This window comes from Physeter macrocephalus, chromosome 18 (assembly GCF_002837175.3).
Source record: "Physeter macrocephalus isolate SW-GA chromosome 18, ASM283717v5, whole genome shotgun sequence".
In the NCBI taxonomy this organism is placed as follows: Eukaryota; Metazoa; Chordata; class Mammalia; order Artiodactyla; family Physeteridae; genus Physeter; species Physeter macrocephalus.
The window spans coordinates 5,600,175-5,613,214 of NC_041231.1; the positions used below are offsets into that span (position 1 = coordinate 5,600,175).

The 13,040-nt window shown below is 64.5% G+C and overlaps 1 protein-coding gene and 1 long non-coding RNA gene across 5 annotated transcripts in view; one reads left to right on the forward strand and one right to left on the reverse strand.

Annotated features, from left to right (window-relative positions):
- The window catches only part of KLF15 (KLF transcription factor 15), a 16,522-nt gene extending 5,381 nt beyond the window's left edge, over positions 1-11,141 (reverse strand). The window contains exons 1-2 of one of the 3 annotated variants that reach the window (XM_028478941.2): positions 10,161-10,534; positions 5,899-6,999 (exon numbers count right to left, since the gene is read on the reverse strand). In XM_028478941.2, coding sequence (XP_028334742.1) covers positions 5,899-6,974 — 1,076 coding nt within the window. In that variant the 5' untranslated portion in view covers positions 6,975-6,999; positions 10,161-10,534. The other 2 variants (XM_028478940.2, XM_024117301.1) reach the window with 2 other exon arrangements.
- A 165-nt stretch (positions 11,142-11,306) lies between these two features.
- LOC114484222 (uncharacterized) overlaps positions 11,307-13,040 on the forward strand; it is a 7,907-nt gene continuing 6,173 nt past the window's right edge. The window contains exon 1 of one of the 2 annotated variants that reach the window (XR_008615750.1): positions 11,307-11,707. This is a non-coding gene — a long non-coding RNA (uncharacterized lncRNA). Of the gene's footprint in view, positions 11,708-11,746; positions 12,218-13,040 lie in introns of those variants that run through there. The other variant, XR_003676851.2, reaches the window with a different exon arrangement.

Genomic DNA, 13,040 nt, shown 5'->3' on the forward strand with positions numbered 1-13,040 from the left:
ACCCCCCCCCCCTCCCCGCTCCCCACACACGCTCCCCTCCTCTGTGCTCTGCCTACACGACCTGCCCTTGGCCTCTCCCACCCTAGGCCTCTCCCACCCTAGGACATGTGCCCGTACTGTTGTACTGTTCCCCGTCTGGAACGCCCTTCCCTCCGACCCATCCCTGAGAGCTCAGCTCAATTGTCACTTCCTCAGGAAAGCCCTCCAGGACTGCGTCCCATCCTCAGCTCCCATGCCACTAGGCACCTCTCTTTTCTGGCCCCGGCCACTGTTGCAACTTCAGTTTTCAACTTTTTGATGAATGTCAGTCTGTGCCACTAGACCGTCAGCTCCATGAGGAAAGACACACACGCCGTGGCCAGCCCGGTGCCCAGCGCACGGAAGGTGTCCAGCACATGCATTTATGCGAAAGAGCCGACACGGCAGCGCCCTCGGGAGGATGGAGAGCTGTCAGACAGTCAGTCCCCTCTAGCCCCAAAACACGCATGCACACGGCGCGCACACATACATGCCACACGTATGCACATCACGAACACAGGTGCGCGTGCTCACACGTGTACACATGTGCACACCACAAGGATGGATACGTGAACACGTGCACACGTAAGAACATGTGAACAGGAGCGCCAGGCCCAACAGCCCCGTCCGTGGGCCTGGGGCCACGCGCGAGGTAGGAGAGGTGGCGCCCCGGAGCAGCCGTCCCCAGCCCAGCCCAGGCCGGGGCTGGCGGCCCACCTCGGGCCTGAGCCTCTGTGTGGAAGCCTTGGCCCCACAGCCTGCTGAGGGCCAGGACGATGCAGCAGCACAAGCCCAGGGAAGGCTCAGGTGGAGGGCAGGAGGGCCTCAGCCCCAGATGGGGAGCCTGGCCCGGCGCCCCTCAGCCCCTCCGGAGCCCAGGGTCCTGCCCCGGCGTGACGCGGCCAGGCTTCTGTGCTTGGAGGCTGGCGCTCCGCCTCCCATCCCAGGGAGCCAACCGGGGCAGGCACAGAGCAGTGCTCTCGGCTACCTTTGCAAATAAGGAAATGGCCCGTCTGCCGCAGGAGGAAACTGAGGCTCAGGGCGATGAGGCCCTGATCCAGCGTCACCAGCGACAGAGCAGCCGAGGCCAGAGCAAAGGTCCTGCCCAGGCCCTGCCTGCCCTGCTGCCCGCAGAGGGCCTGGCCTCCTCCACAGAGCCGAGCCAGGCGGCGTGTGCCACTGCAGCCCCATGCAGGCGAGAAGAGGCACCAAGGCTCCTGGCCGTCAGAGCCCGGGCCACCTGCCCCCAGCGGAGCCAGGCCTGCCCGAGGCAAAGGCTCCAACAACGCCCCCAGCAGGACCCGCACCCGCCAGGCACGGGGCGTGGGGTCAGCCGCACCCTCCCGGTCAGGGAGCCAGGCCCAGCCTCCCTGGACCGATGCCAGCACAGCGAGGGCTCGAAGGGGACGAGGGGCTTGCTGGGGTCCCACAGCCGGTGGGGTGGCCAGATGGCTCAGGTTCCCCCCCGCCCCCACGGCGAGCCTGCGTGGCCCTGAGCAAACTCACCACCTGTCCTGGGCCTCAGAGTCCATCCTCTCTCGTCCACTGAGGTCCTTGGGATTCCTGCCCACCTCCCAGGACTTGTCTCAGAGGCCAAAATGGTGACACAAGGGCCACAGCGGCCTCTCATCGGCGGATGCCTGGGAGGGGCAGGCAGTGGAGGGACACCCAGGCCTGAGAAGAGCTGTTCCCAGCCACACCCCTCACCTCCCCCTGTAGCACAGGGGCCCTGAGAAGGCCCCCGCCGTACCCCCTCACCACTTTGTCCCATATGGCAGCCGTCACGGGAAGGGGCCAGGTGGGCAGTAAGCTCCGCTACCTACTGCCTGGACCACCCGGGCGTGTCGCTAAGCTCTCTGAGCCTGCTCCCCCTGGACACAGGGAGGGGCAGACTGGCCTCAAGGACTGCGAGGGTGCAGAGGCCAGGAGCGCGGAGAGCAGTCGCTTGACGGCTGTGAGCTGGGCCCCGGGGAGTCACGACCATGATCGGTGCTGCTGGGGGGCAGGACAAGGAAGCACAGGGGTCCAGAGGACCCTCCGGAGCCGCCGCCTCCGTCAGCCAGAAAGCCACCGCTGTGAACAGTCAGGCTAAGGGCTGCGGTGGGAACGGTGCGCCAGGGTTGTGCAGTGCGCGACCTGTCCGACAGCACTCGGGCTCTGTGACTGCAGGGAAGGGTCGCGGCAGCGGGGCCGCAGCTTCGGATCCTGTCCCTGGCTCTGAAGCGTCAGCCTGCCAGCCTCCTCTGGGGCCTCCCACCATGTGGGGCTGCTGGACGTCGTTAGTATCCCTATTAGCTGCGGCAGGAGGGCACTCTCTGTGGATGGAACGGGACTTTCCGCTGCACGGAACTGCGTCCGGGAGCGAAGCAAGGAAACCTCTAGGAAAGCGGCAAACAGCTCTTCCAAGACGGTCAGATCCAGATAGGGACAGTCTGGCCCCAGGCCCATGCAGGGCGCCGGAACCACGCCACCACGGGGGCAGAACAGGGCATACTGGGTTCAGGACCAGACGCCGAAGGAAGGGGCGGTTGGTGACCTGGGCCGGTGACGACCTTGGGGGACGCCGTTCACGGCCCAGAGGTGTGCAGGGAAGGGCACAGGACACGATGCCACAGCCGGAACCAGCCCCAGACGAGGAAGAGCGAACTGCTCACCAAGACCACCAGGAAGAAGAGAGGGGTCTGGGGGTGGTGGGCTCCCCACACGGAGGGCAGGCCTGGCTTAGGGCGAGGGCCACCCCCCCGGAGGTGTGGAGGGGGCTGCAGAGGCCTCCTGAGGCTACAGGCGGGCTGAGATCCTGCTCTGCCACTTACCAGCTGTGTGACAGTGGACAACTTCCTTAAATGCTCTGGCTGCAATTTCCCGCTCTCTAAAGTGGGACGACAGGCTGATGCCCGCTCACGGACTTGCTACGACTATGGAGCCTTCTCAGCACGTCAGGAGCTTTTGTTTCTGATGCCTGGCAGCTGACAGCCTTGGGGAAGGGATGGGACACCTGCCGCCACGACTGGCAGCAGGTGCCCGGGGAGAGGGCGAGGCCCTGGGGCTGCAGGCGGGAGAAGCGTGCCGGCCACAGCGCGGGTGGTTCGTGCTCTGTCCCCGTGGGCACGTGACTTGATCTTTCTGGCTTCAGGGCCCCCCTCTGTGACACAAACGTGATGGTGCCGACACATCACGGGGCTGTCGGGAGGCCTCAGAGAGCCTGCGACACGGGAAGGACAAAGCCAGAACCATCGCAAGGCTGACGACAGCCACCGCTGAAGGAGACCCCTGGAGACACGGGGCACAGAGAGCGCCGAGCGCGCCTGCGCTGCGGAGGGGAGGCTGGCGAGCAGACCGCGTGTGCCCGTGGGCCAGAAGGAGGGGTTTGGATAGGAATCTAAGTGTACCAAAGTAGGCCTAGAGGCCAGAGTAGGTAATGAGCCCCCCGTGGAAGGAAGTATGCAAGCAAGTGTGGGGATTTGTGGAGGCAGTTCCAGCTCTGAGAGTCTTAGAACAGTGCCTGGCACTCAGTGAGTGCTTGTGAGCGGGTGAGTGCCGTGCTATCCCCGTCCTGTGCTGATGGAGCTGCCCCAAAGCCCATCTATCCTCCCACCCAACCGCTGGAAGGACTCCCTCCACCTCCGTCCCTCGGCTGGAGGCTACAACCATATTTAAGGGACACTCACGTCACGTGCACATTGCCAGGGGTTCAGGATCCCTGAAGACCAACCGGGGAGAAACAGCCCTTCCAAGGGGCGGGCACCCTCAGCTCCCGGCCAGGCAGTGCGTCTGCCACATGTGACCCCGCGAAGGCCAGACCCAGATCTGGGAGAAGCTCCAGGAGTGGCTGCCGGCAGGGACGGCTCCCAGGGGCGTCCGGGGAGACCTCACTGTGCCAGGCACCCACCATGCCTGTCCCTGCCAAGGGGGTCCCGGGCAAGACCCGTGCAAGGGCTCAGACAGCGGCAGAGCTGAATGCCCACCATACATCCCATTCTTGCTCACAGAGCTCCGCCCACGGGGAACTCAGCCCCTCTGAGGCCACCGTGCCGGGGCTGAGGGTCCCTCCCGTCTGCTCTCTGAGGCAGCCCAGAAGGGCGCAGGTCCTCGCCTCCTGGCGCAGCGGCCGGCGGGTGGCCTTGACCAAGACCACACCCTCCCTCCCTGCGGCTCCACCCAGCCTCCCTGAGCGGAGGGAGGGGCCCCTTCCCAACAGTCAGCAGTGGCCGGGGACAGTGCCCGGGCAAGTGAGGCGGCCCCACGTCTCCACAGCCCAGCCCCGCCACGAGGAGAACGCAGGCCGAGTCCCGTGAGTCTTGGGTGCCTCCGACCCCGAGTGCCGCTCACGCGGAAGCCGGGCCGAACCCCTTCCGGGTCCTTCTCACACTCTGACCTCCTATGAGAGCGACCGCACAGCCTCTGGGAAGGGGCGCTGCCGTGCACCCCTGCGCGCACAGCCCTGGCAGGCAGTGGCAGGGAGCGAGTCCTCACTTGCCAGACGGGAGACGGAGGCTCGCCCAGGGGACCACTGGAGGGCAACGGCGGGGGTGGCAGATCGGGGCTGGGGCTCCGACCGTCGCCACCAGCTGCCCCACCCCAGGCGTCAGGACGCCCTCTCCTGCAGCTGAGCCCCTGCACGGCCCCAGTCTGACCACTGAACATGGCACCCCGCCAGCCCACAGGCCCCACAAGCTGCCCTGCAGGCACACCCGGCCGGGAGGCGGGAGGCCCGCAGGGTTGGGGCTGGGGCTGGGGCTCTGGAAGAAGCCCTCAGGTCTGTGGGCGCCTTTGGAAAAGCCCCTTCTCTGGCCAGCTTGGCGCTCCATGGCGGGGCGCCGCCAGCATCACATCCAACACTCAGGTCACAGCTCCCAGCCACGCCACAGCCTTGGCCAGCCGGGACGCTGTGGCCAGCACCCCTGCCCAGGGGGCCAACTCTCAGGTGCTCTCAGATGAGACCCCAGCAGGAAACAAAAGCTGCAAACTGCCCCCGTGTGCCGCGTGCACCCATGCACACACGCGCCCAGGGTACAACGCACACACGCACCATCACATTTGGTCGTGCAGCAGAGACCCACGTGGAGACGGCAAGGTGCAGACACGAGCCTGCACACACAGCCACACGCTCCTCGTGAGGTCCGGTGGGGGAGAGCCACAGGGGTGCCGCCCAGCTCGGCCTCCCACGGGCTGGGGAGCCCTGGGCAAGCCCCCGCCCCTACCCCTTGGAGAGCTGGTTTCCCCCCACGGAGCCACAGAGTCGAGAGCCCGGAAGGAGTCTCCCGCCCTCAGTGCAGCACCCCTAGCCTGGTCCTCCGTCTCCCTTGGCCTTTCTGGCTTCTCAAACCCACCGCCAGGTCCCCCGTGGGGAGCGCAGCCCAGATGCCCCAGGACTCTGTAAACACAGCTGGTGCCTCTGGTCGGGCAAGCAGCCTTTTCAGGCTGTGACTTCTCTAATCCGACCCCTGGCTTCAAATCCCTTCTGCGAAGTGGCGTGCCCTTGGGCAAGTTACTTAGCTGCTCCGAGCCTCTGCTTGCTCAGCTGTAAGGGGGAGTAAGGGCGGTACCTAGCCCTGGGGGCACCCCAAGGCACGGGGAGCGGTGCACACGGCTGCAGCCGCCCTGCGCTGTTCTGAGCTGCCCCGTCACTACCACGAGAGCCCTTCTGCGTGGCCCAGCCCCTCTCCTCCAGCACGGGCGCGGCCTTACCTGGTCACCGAGAGACTGCAGACCGGGGATCTGGAGGCACAAGGAAACCTCTGGGCGGTGTGCCAGCTCTGGCCCTGGCCCTGCCCACCCCTCTCTCCCCTTCCTAAGCAGCCTTATCCAAGGGTGGGGAATGTGGCCTCGAAAGCACACCCAGGGGCGTGGAGATGCCCGGCCTGCCGACGCCATACTGACCTCCAGCCGCAGCCCGGCCAGGTGCAGGCGAAGGGCTTCTCGCCCGTGTGCCGGCGCAGGTGGGCCTTGAGGTGGCTGCTTTTGGTGTACATCTTGCTGCAGCCGGGGAAAGTACACTTGTGCATTTTGATGAGTTCTGCCGCCGGGTTCTTGGGGAACTTCTGGCCCATGAGGAGGCCGGCGGAGCCGGGCCCCAGGGGTCCCGACCCAATGGGCTTGGCGGCGATGGGCACAGGGGCAATGCGCACGAACTTGGAGGGCAGGTTCAAGCTGGAGGAGGGCACCACCTGGGGCACCAGCGTGAAGGTTTGCCCCTGGATGTTGACCAGGAGCTGGGCCACCTTGACGCTCTCAGCGGCCTGCCCGGGGGAGACGGGCTCGGCGCCGGATTCCTGCTTCACCTGCACCGGCTGGATCTGCAGCAGCACGGGGATGGGGCCGTCGGGGGCGGGACCCCCACCCGGGCTCTGGCTGCCGCCCACAGCAGCTCCCGGCGGGGGGGCACAGCGCTCTCTCCCACCGGCCCCAGGATGGAGGTGGCTCCTGTGTAGCCCGGCGGAGAGCTGGCCGCAGGCCTCCAAGTCCTCGCTGTTGCTTTCTGGGGCCTCCTTCACCCCTGGCTCCATGTTCTCCTCCAGAAACTCTTCGATCTCCTCCAGGGTGGGCTGGAAGGGCCTCGGGACGTCATCGGGGTCTCCCACAGGAAACTCGGGGAAGCAGAAATGCTCCCCCTTCACAGGTGCCGGTGCCTTCCGCCAGGTCCCCCAGGCCATGGGGCCGCCGTTGGCCGCAGCACCGCCACCACCACCGCCGCCGCCCAGCGTGGCCTGGGACAGCAGGAAGTCCAAGATGCTGTCCTGGCCCTTGGCCCCGGGGCCGCCGCTGTAGCAGGAGCAAAGGGCTTGCGAGTCAGGGCTGGCACAGGAACAGAGGCTGGAGGCGTCACTGTCGTCCTCCGAGAGGGGCGAGGGCAGCATGTGGTACGCCCGCCCGCCGGCCAGCCTGTCACCCAGATAACCAAGGGGGCACTTCAGCGACGAGAAGGTCTCGTCCACTGGAAGCAAGTGGTCCACCATGCTGGCGTGGCCGTGCCGGGGGCGGCTGCGGAGAGGAAGGAGGAGGCCCAGTCAGGAGGGCAGCACGCTCACCCGCCACCCTGGGGGCGCCTGGCCCGGCTCTGGGGCCAGCCGCAGCCTCCCGCTGCTGAACGTCTGGGCCCTGCGTCCATCCTGGCTCACGGGAGAACTCTGTCTGCAAGAGGGCTTTCTGAAATTGCACCACCTGTTTGCAAAAGTGCTCTCCAAGCCCATTGCACAACCCGGCTCTTGTGGTTGCACAGAGATTTTCCAGAACAATTCTGGGAAGGAACATGCGTGTGTCTGCAAGTGACTGGGTGCGAGTGCATGGCAGGGAGAGGGTGAGCGTGTGAGGAGGCCCTCTGCACCCCGAACAGCCAGGTGGCACCCCTGTGCAGCTGAGCAGAGTCACTGCCATCCCAAGGACAAGTGACCTCGGCGTCATTCCTGCAGAATCACTGGAGGGGGCAGGAGAATGGCCACTTGCCCTCTGACCCCCGTGTTGCTGCAGCTTGGGTAGGGTTGCCAGATTAAGCAAATAAAAATAAAGGCCACCCAGTTAAACTTGAAACTCAGATTCTAAAGAAGGAACAACTTTTAATATAAGTGTGTCCAAACGTTGGATGGGGCAGGCTTATATTAAAGGATTCTTTCACGTGAGATGCAAATATCACTGGGCAGTTTGTATTTTAATCAGGCAAGTCTAGCGGGAGGCAAAAAATTAGATGCCCTCACGGGCTGTTTCCCCACCTGAAGGGGGGCAGCCCCCCGCCCTCCGGTTCTCGGACCCCTCCTGTCGCAGCTGCCTGCTCTGTGAATCAGGGAAGGCAGGGACAGGCCTTCCCCAAACGCTCTCAACTGGGCCGGCACCTTCCCGGGGCTCTACTAGCGGTGCAAGGGCCATGCCCTGTGGCGGTAACTCGAGGGAGCAAAATGCACCCAGGTCCCAGAGCCCAGCTAGTATCTCCTTTGACTTCACAATTGCCTGCTGCGTGGGAGACAAGACCCCTTGGGCTGCACCCCGTGGAGCACTCACCACCTCAGGAAGGCCCAGCTCGCGCCCTCTCCCTACTGGACCAGGGGCCCTGCGAGGGCAGGCTGGGCCATCGGGTCGCGGCTGTGTCCCCAGCTCCTGGTGAGGCAGCTGGTGCCCAGGACGGGCTCAGAGAACATCAGCAGAGAGGAGAGGGGGGAGCTGAAGGCCATGCTGGGTCCGGTGTCCAAGGAGAGTCAACAGTGTCTGGCTGTGACAGGGCCACCTCTGCGGACCTTTGTCCCCACCCAGTGACCATAGCGGGCTGTTTGCTGAGGTTGAGGAAAGGGTGTTCTGCACCCAAAGCCAGAGAGTCTCTGCTGCCTGGCATCACGTCTGCACCCACCCCCTTGCTCTGTCTCGAGCACCAGTCCTGCACCTGGCACCCAGCACTGCCCAACGCGCAACAGGCCCAACCAGGGGCAGGGACCTCCCAGAGCCAGGTCATCATCAGCTGTGACCTTGGGCAAGACCTCGCTCTCCCAAACCTCATTTTCCCACCTGTTCCGTGCTCTGCTGACCGTGTCCAGGAAGCTTCACAGAGCTCCAGGAAGCTAAGGCAAGGTGCCAGCTTTGCACCCAGGGCAGTTCTGCAGGAGAACGTTCGGCCTTTTGGTTTTAAATATTCAGCGAAGGATTTAAAACTGGGAGTTTAAAACCATACACTAGTCACCAGATGGGGTGCTGAGAAGGAATGGAAATGCCACATAATGTGAAGAACAGGGTCCACACTCAGCCTGAGACCCCCTCTCCCCTGTCGCCCACGCTGAGCTCCTGCCTCTGCAACTTGCCAGCTGTGTGACCTTGGGCAGGTGGCACAACCTCTCTGTGCCACGCGTTGCATGGGGATCCTCCCAACTGTGCCTAGTTCCCAGCAACGAGCTAACACACGCTGAGCACGCACTACGGGGGCAGGCGTCCATGCAGATGCCCGTCAGCACTAGCCTTCAGGGTTAGCCTCAGTGGGTGAGCATGTGGTCATCTGCCCCTCTGCTGTGATGCTTAGGAATCCGGGGACTCCAGCCTTCCTGGAACCAGGACTGAGGCGGTAAGGGGCAGATCGGGCCGAGCTCCTGCCCTTGAAACTCTCTCTTGAAATGTGATCACTAACTGAATATTCCATGATATTAAGGAATTACAGTTAATATTTTTAAATGTGAGGACGTTTTGTGGTTGGTACATACTTTTCAAAGGACGCCTTACATTTTAGAGACATAAACTGAGATATTCACACATTAAATGATACCAAAGAAATAGAGGGGGAAATAAATAAGTACAGTAGGGCGGGGTAGGAGGAAACGTATAGATTCCCAAGGAAATGGGACCCAATCTCGTCCCAGCAGCCCAGCAGCTGGACCCTGCCCATCCGCCCCAGACCTCAGCTCCACCTGCCCGGCTCGCACTGGCTGTGCCCCAAGCTCACAAGCTTCATGGCCTCAGGCCAGGGCCCTGGCTGTTTCCCCTCCGTGGACCCCTCTTCCCCAGCGCTCTAGGAGGGAGTGCCTTATTTAGATCTCAGCTCATAAGTCACTCCCCGTGGGACCTCCCTGACCACCCTGTTACACCACCCCACATCGCAGTCCTCCTAACAGATGCCACTGCCCGAACTATCTTAGTTACGTATTTGTGTACCTCATTTTCTGTCTACCTCCCCACCAGAATATAAGCCGTTCTGACTGTTACCCCAGAGTCTGAAACAGGACCTGGCAGAACTTTGCTGACTGAGTGAAAGGGGTGGGGCGGGGGGGTGGGGAAGCAGCAGCAGACCGCCTGGGTCCTAACGCAGGGCTCATCGGCCTGGGTGGACGCAGGCACCGAGAGCCCAGCAGGGGCTGCGGGGCGCCGGGCGCCGGCCCTGAAACACAGCAGCACGTGGCACGGCCGGAGACGCAGGCTGCGTGCAGGGGGAGGGACGCCCTGTTCCGGACTCCGCCCCTCCCCGGCCCGGCCAGGCCTGCTGTTTATCCTCCCGGGGACACAGCGGCTGCAGGAACAACATGTAATTGATAACAAGCCGAGCGCCGGCCAAGGGCCTTCCATTGGGTCAGCGTGCAAATCACGGGGGCGGCGGGCGGGGGCCGCCCTTCAAAATAAGAGTCTCCACTCCCGCGCCGCCCGCAGGCCCCAAAGTCGCGAGCCCAGCGTCCTCGCACCTGTGGGGCGGCGGGGCTCCCCACGAGCCACCCTGCCCTTGGGGGGAAGTGATTTCAGGGGCTCAGGCACTTGGGGATTTTGTCACACGGGCCAGAAAACAGCGGGAGTCGGGGGGAGGGTCCACAGGGGGCCGACCGAGGGGAGGGAGAGCGAGCGGACCGCGGCGGCGCGCGGGGTGGCTTCCCCGCTCCGCTAGCCGCGCGGGGGTGCGAGTTCCTGCCGTGTGACTGCGTGTGCGGGGCGGGGTGAGAGCCGGGAGGGGCGTCCGCGACACACTCGCGCGTGGAGCCGCGTGGAGTCCCCGCGTGTGTGGGAACCTGTGTGGGAAAGGGGCGCAGGGGGAGCCTGGGGCGCCGCCCGCGGGGCACCGAGAGCCCCCGGCCCGCGCCCCCTCCCGCGGGCGGGCTGCGGTGACCGACAGTAACCCCTCCGCTCCTCCCCGCCGCGCGCCCGCCGGCCCGCCCGCCCGCCCGCCCGCAGGCCCCGTCGCGCCCGCCATATGGGAGGCCGGCCCGCGAGGCGCGCACGGACACGCGGGGCCAGGCGCCTAGGCAGCGGACCAGCCCGCGCGGGGAAAGTGCCGGTGGGCACGTGGGGTCGCTGACCCACCAGCCCGTCCGCCCCCGGCCCCGCGCGGGGCTCCCCGGCTCCTCCGACATTGCCTCCGACGCTCACGCGGAGCCCGGGACAGCCGTGCGGGCGCCCGGCCTGGCGTGCAGAGGCCCGCCCGCGCCCCCCGAGCTCCCCTGCGCCCCGCCGGCCCCCTGCGCGCCAGGCCCGGGCCACTCGCGTCCGTCCTCGCCGCGCCGCTCCCACCTGAACTCGGCGCACGGCCGGCCGGCGGCCAGGCCCGGTGGTCCCGGGGCCCTGCGGGCTGCGCTGGGGGCGGCGGCCGCGCGTCCTGCACTCGCTCTTGCTCGCCCCGGCCCGCGTCGCTGCGGCGGAGCCCCCGCCGCCGCCGCCGCCCGCTCGGCGCTCACTCCCGGGCTCACGTGACGCGGCGGGCGCCGCGAAGGCTCGCAGGAGGCTCGGCCCCGGGCGCGCGCCCCATTGGCCCGCGCCGCGCGTCACGCGCCCCGGCCCCGCCCCCTCCGGCCCCCTCCCTTCGCGGTGGACTTGCGGCGGCCGCGCTGTCCGTTCCCGAGGCCCTAGCCCAGGTGAGAACGTGGGGCTCCGAGAAGGGCCCACGCGGGGTGGGCGCCGCGGGGCAGCCCCGGCCCGACCCGCTCTCCCCGGCTGCCCCCTGCAACCCCGGGCGGGCCAACAGGTAAAGCCAGGACTCGTCGGGGACGCTGCTGGAGAGACGCGGGCGGGTGTCCGGCCAGGTGAGCCTCCAGCTCCCTCGGGAGAGCGCGCGCGCTGGGGCCCGCAGCAGCCCCTCGGGGACGGCAAGCGCGAGACGCAGAGTGAGCGGCCCAGGAGACACGTGAGCTGAGGGGGCCGCGCACCCAGCGCGCCTTCTAACCACACCTGTCGGATCCTCAGCCAACATTTTACAGACGCAGAGAAGGACTCTGAGGCCGTGGTCCTCCCGGGCACACAGCTGGTAAGGAGGGAGGAGGGGCGAGCAGGCCCGGCCGTGTGCCCCGAGAGGGCATCTTCCGGACAACCAGTTTGGTGGGCAGCGAGCGCCTTCGACGGGGCTTGCATCCTTTCCCTTCCCGGCTTGGGAGGCGGAGAGCGTTTCCGTTCCTCCCCAGGACACTGCTAGAAGCGGAACTGATAGCCAGGACCTGCCCAGGCGCTCTGGAATGCTGTGGGTCTGGGCTCCTAAGTACATGCCGGGCACTGGATCCTGCATCCCGGGGCCCTCGCCGTGCACACAGCGGTGCCAGGGATGCAGCTTCTGCTACCACGAGGAGCCAAACTGGGGCTTGGCCGCTGGGTTTGGAGGACACTAGCGTCGGGGGTGAGGCTGATAATGATGCTGTCTGCACTGTCTGAACGTTTACGGAGGCCGTGGCCAGAATCCGCAGAACAGACGGAGTTCACCCACTCCTATAGAAGGGACAGAGGCCTGGAGGGTTCAAGCGCACTGCCTCGTCTCTGTGCACGTGTGAGTCGGGCACACCCCTGCCTGTCATTGGTCCTTTGCTCCTCACACACTCTCAGGCCAGTGTCCCCCCATCTCTTTGGTGAAAATCACACCGAAAGGTCAGAAGAAGCTTGGAAACAAAGACACATCCATAGCTTCAGCACACAGGGAAGCTTCGGCACAGGCTAGTAAGAAGCTGAGCAGAGAAAGCCAAGCACTGTATGGTCTCACTTATCTGTGGAATCTAAACCAGAAACAAAAACAAAAGTATAGAAAAAGAGATCAGATTTACCAAAGGAAGGTGAGGGGGTGGAATTAGAGGAAGGTGGTCGAAAGGTGCAAACTTCCAGGTATAAGATAAATAAGTACTAGGCATGTAATGTACAACATGATAAACATAATGAACACTGCTGTGTGTTATATATGAAAGTCATTAAGAGAGTAGACACTAAGAGTTCTTATCACAAGGAAAAAAACCTTTTTTTTTCTCCTTTTGCTTTTGCTTTTATTGTATTCATATGAGATGCTAACTAAACTTACTGTGGTAATCATTTCACAAAATATGTAAGTCAAACCATTATGTTGGACACCTTACACTTATACAGTGACATATGTCAATTATATCTCAATAAAACTGGAGAAAAAAAAAACCTGAAAAACAGCCAAGATGCTGTGTTACAACCTGAGTCAGATCACTCCCTTCTTGACTCAGAACATTCCATGGGGGCTTCCCTGGTGGCGCAGTGGTTGAGAGTCCGCCTGCCGATGCGGGGGACACAGGTTCGTGCCCCGGTCTGGGAAGATCCCACATGCCGCGGAGCGGCTGGGCCCGTGAGCCATGGCC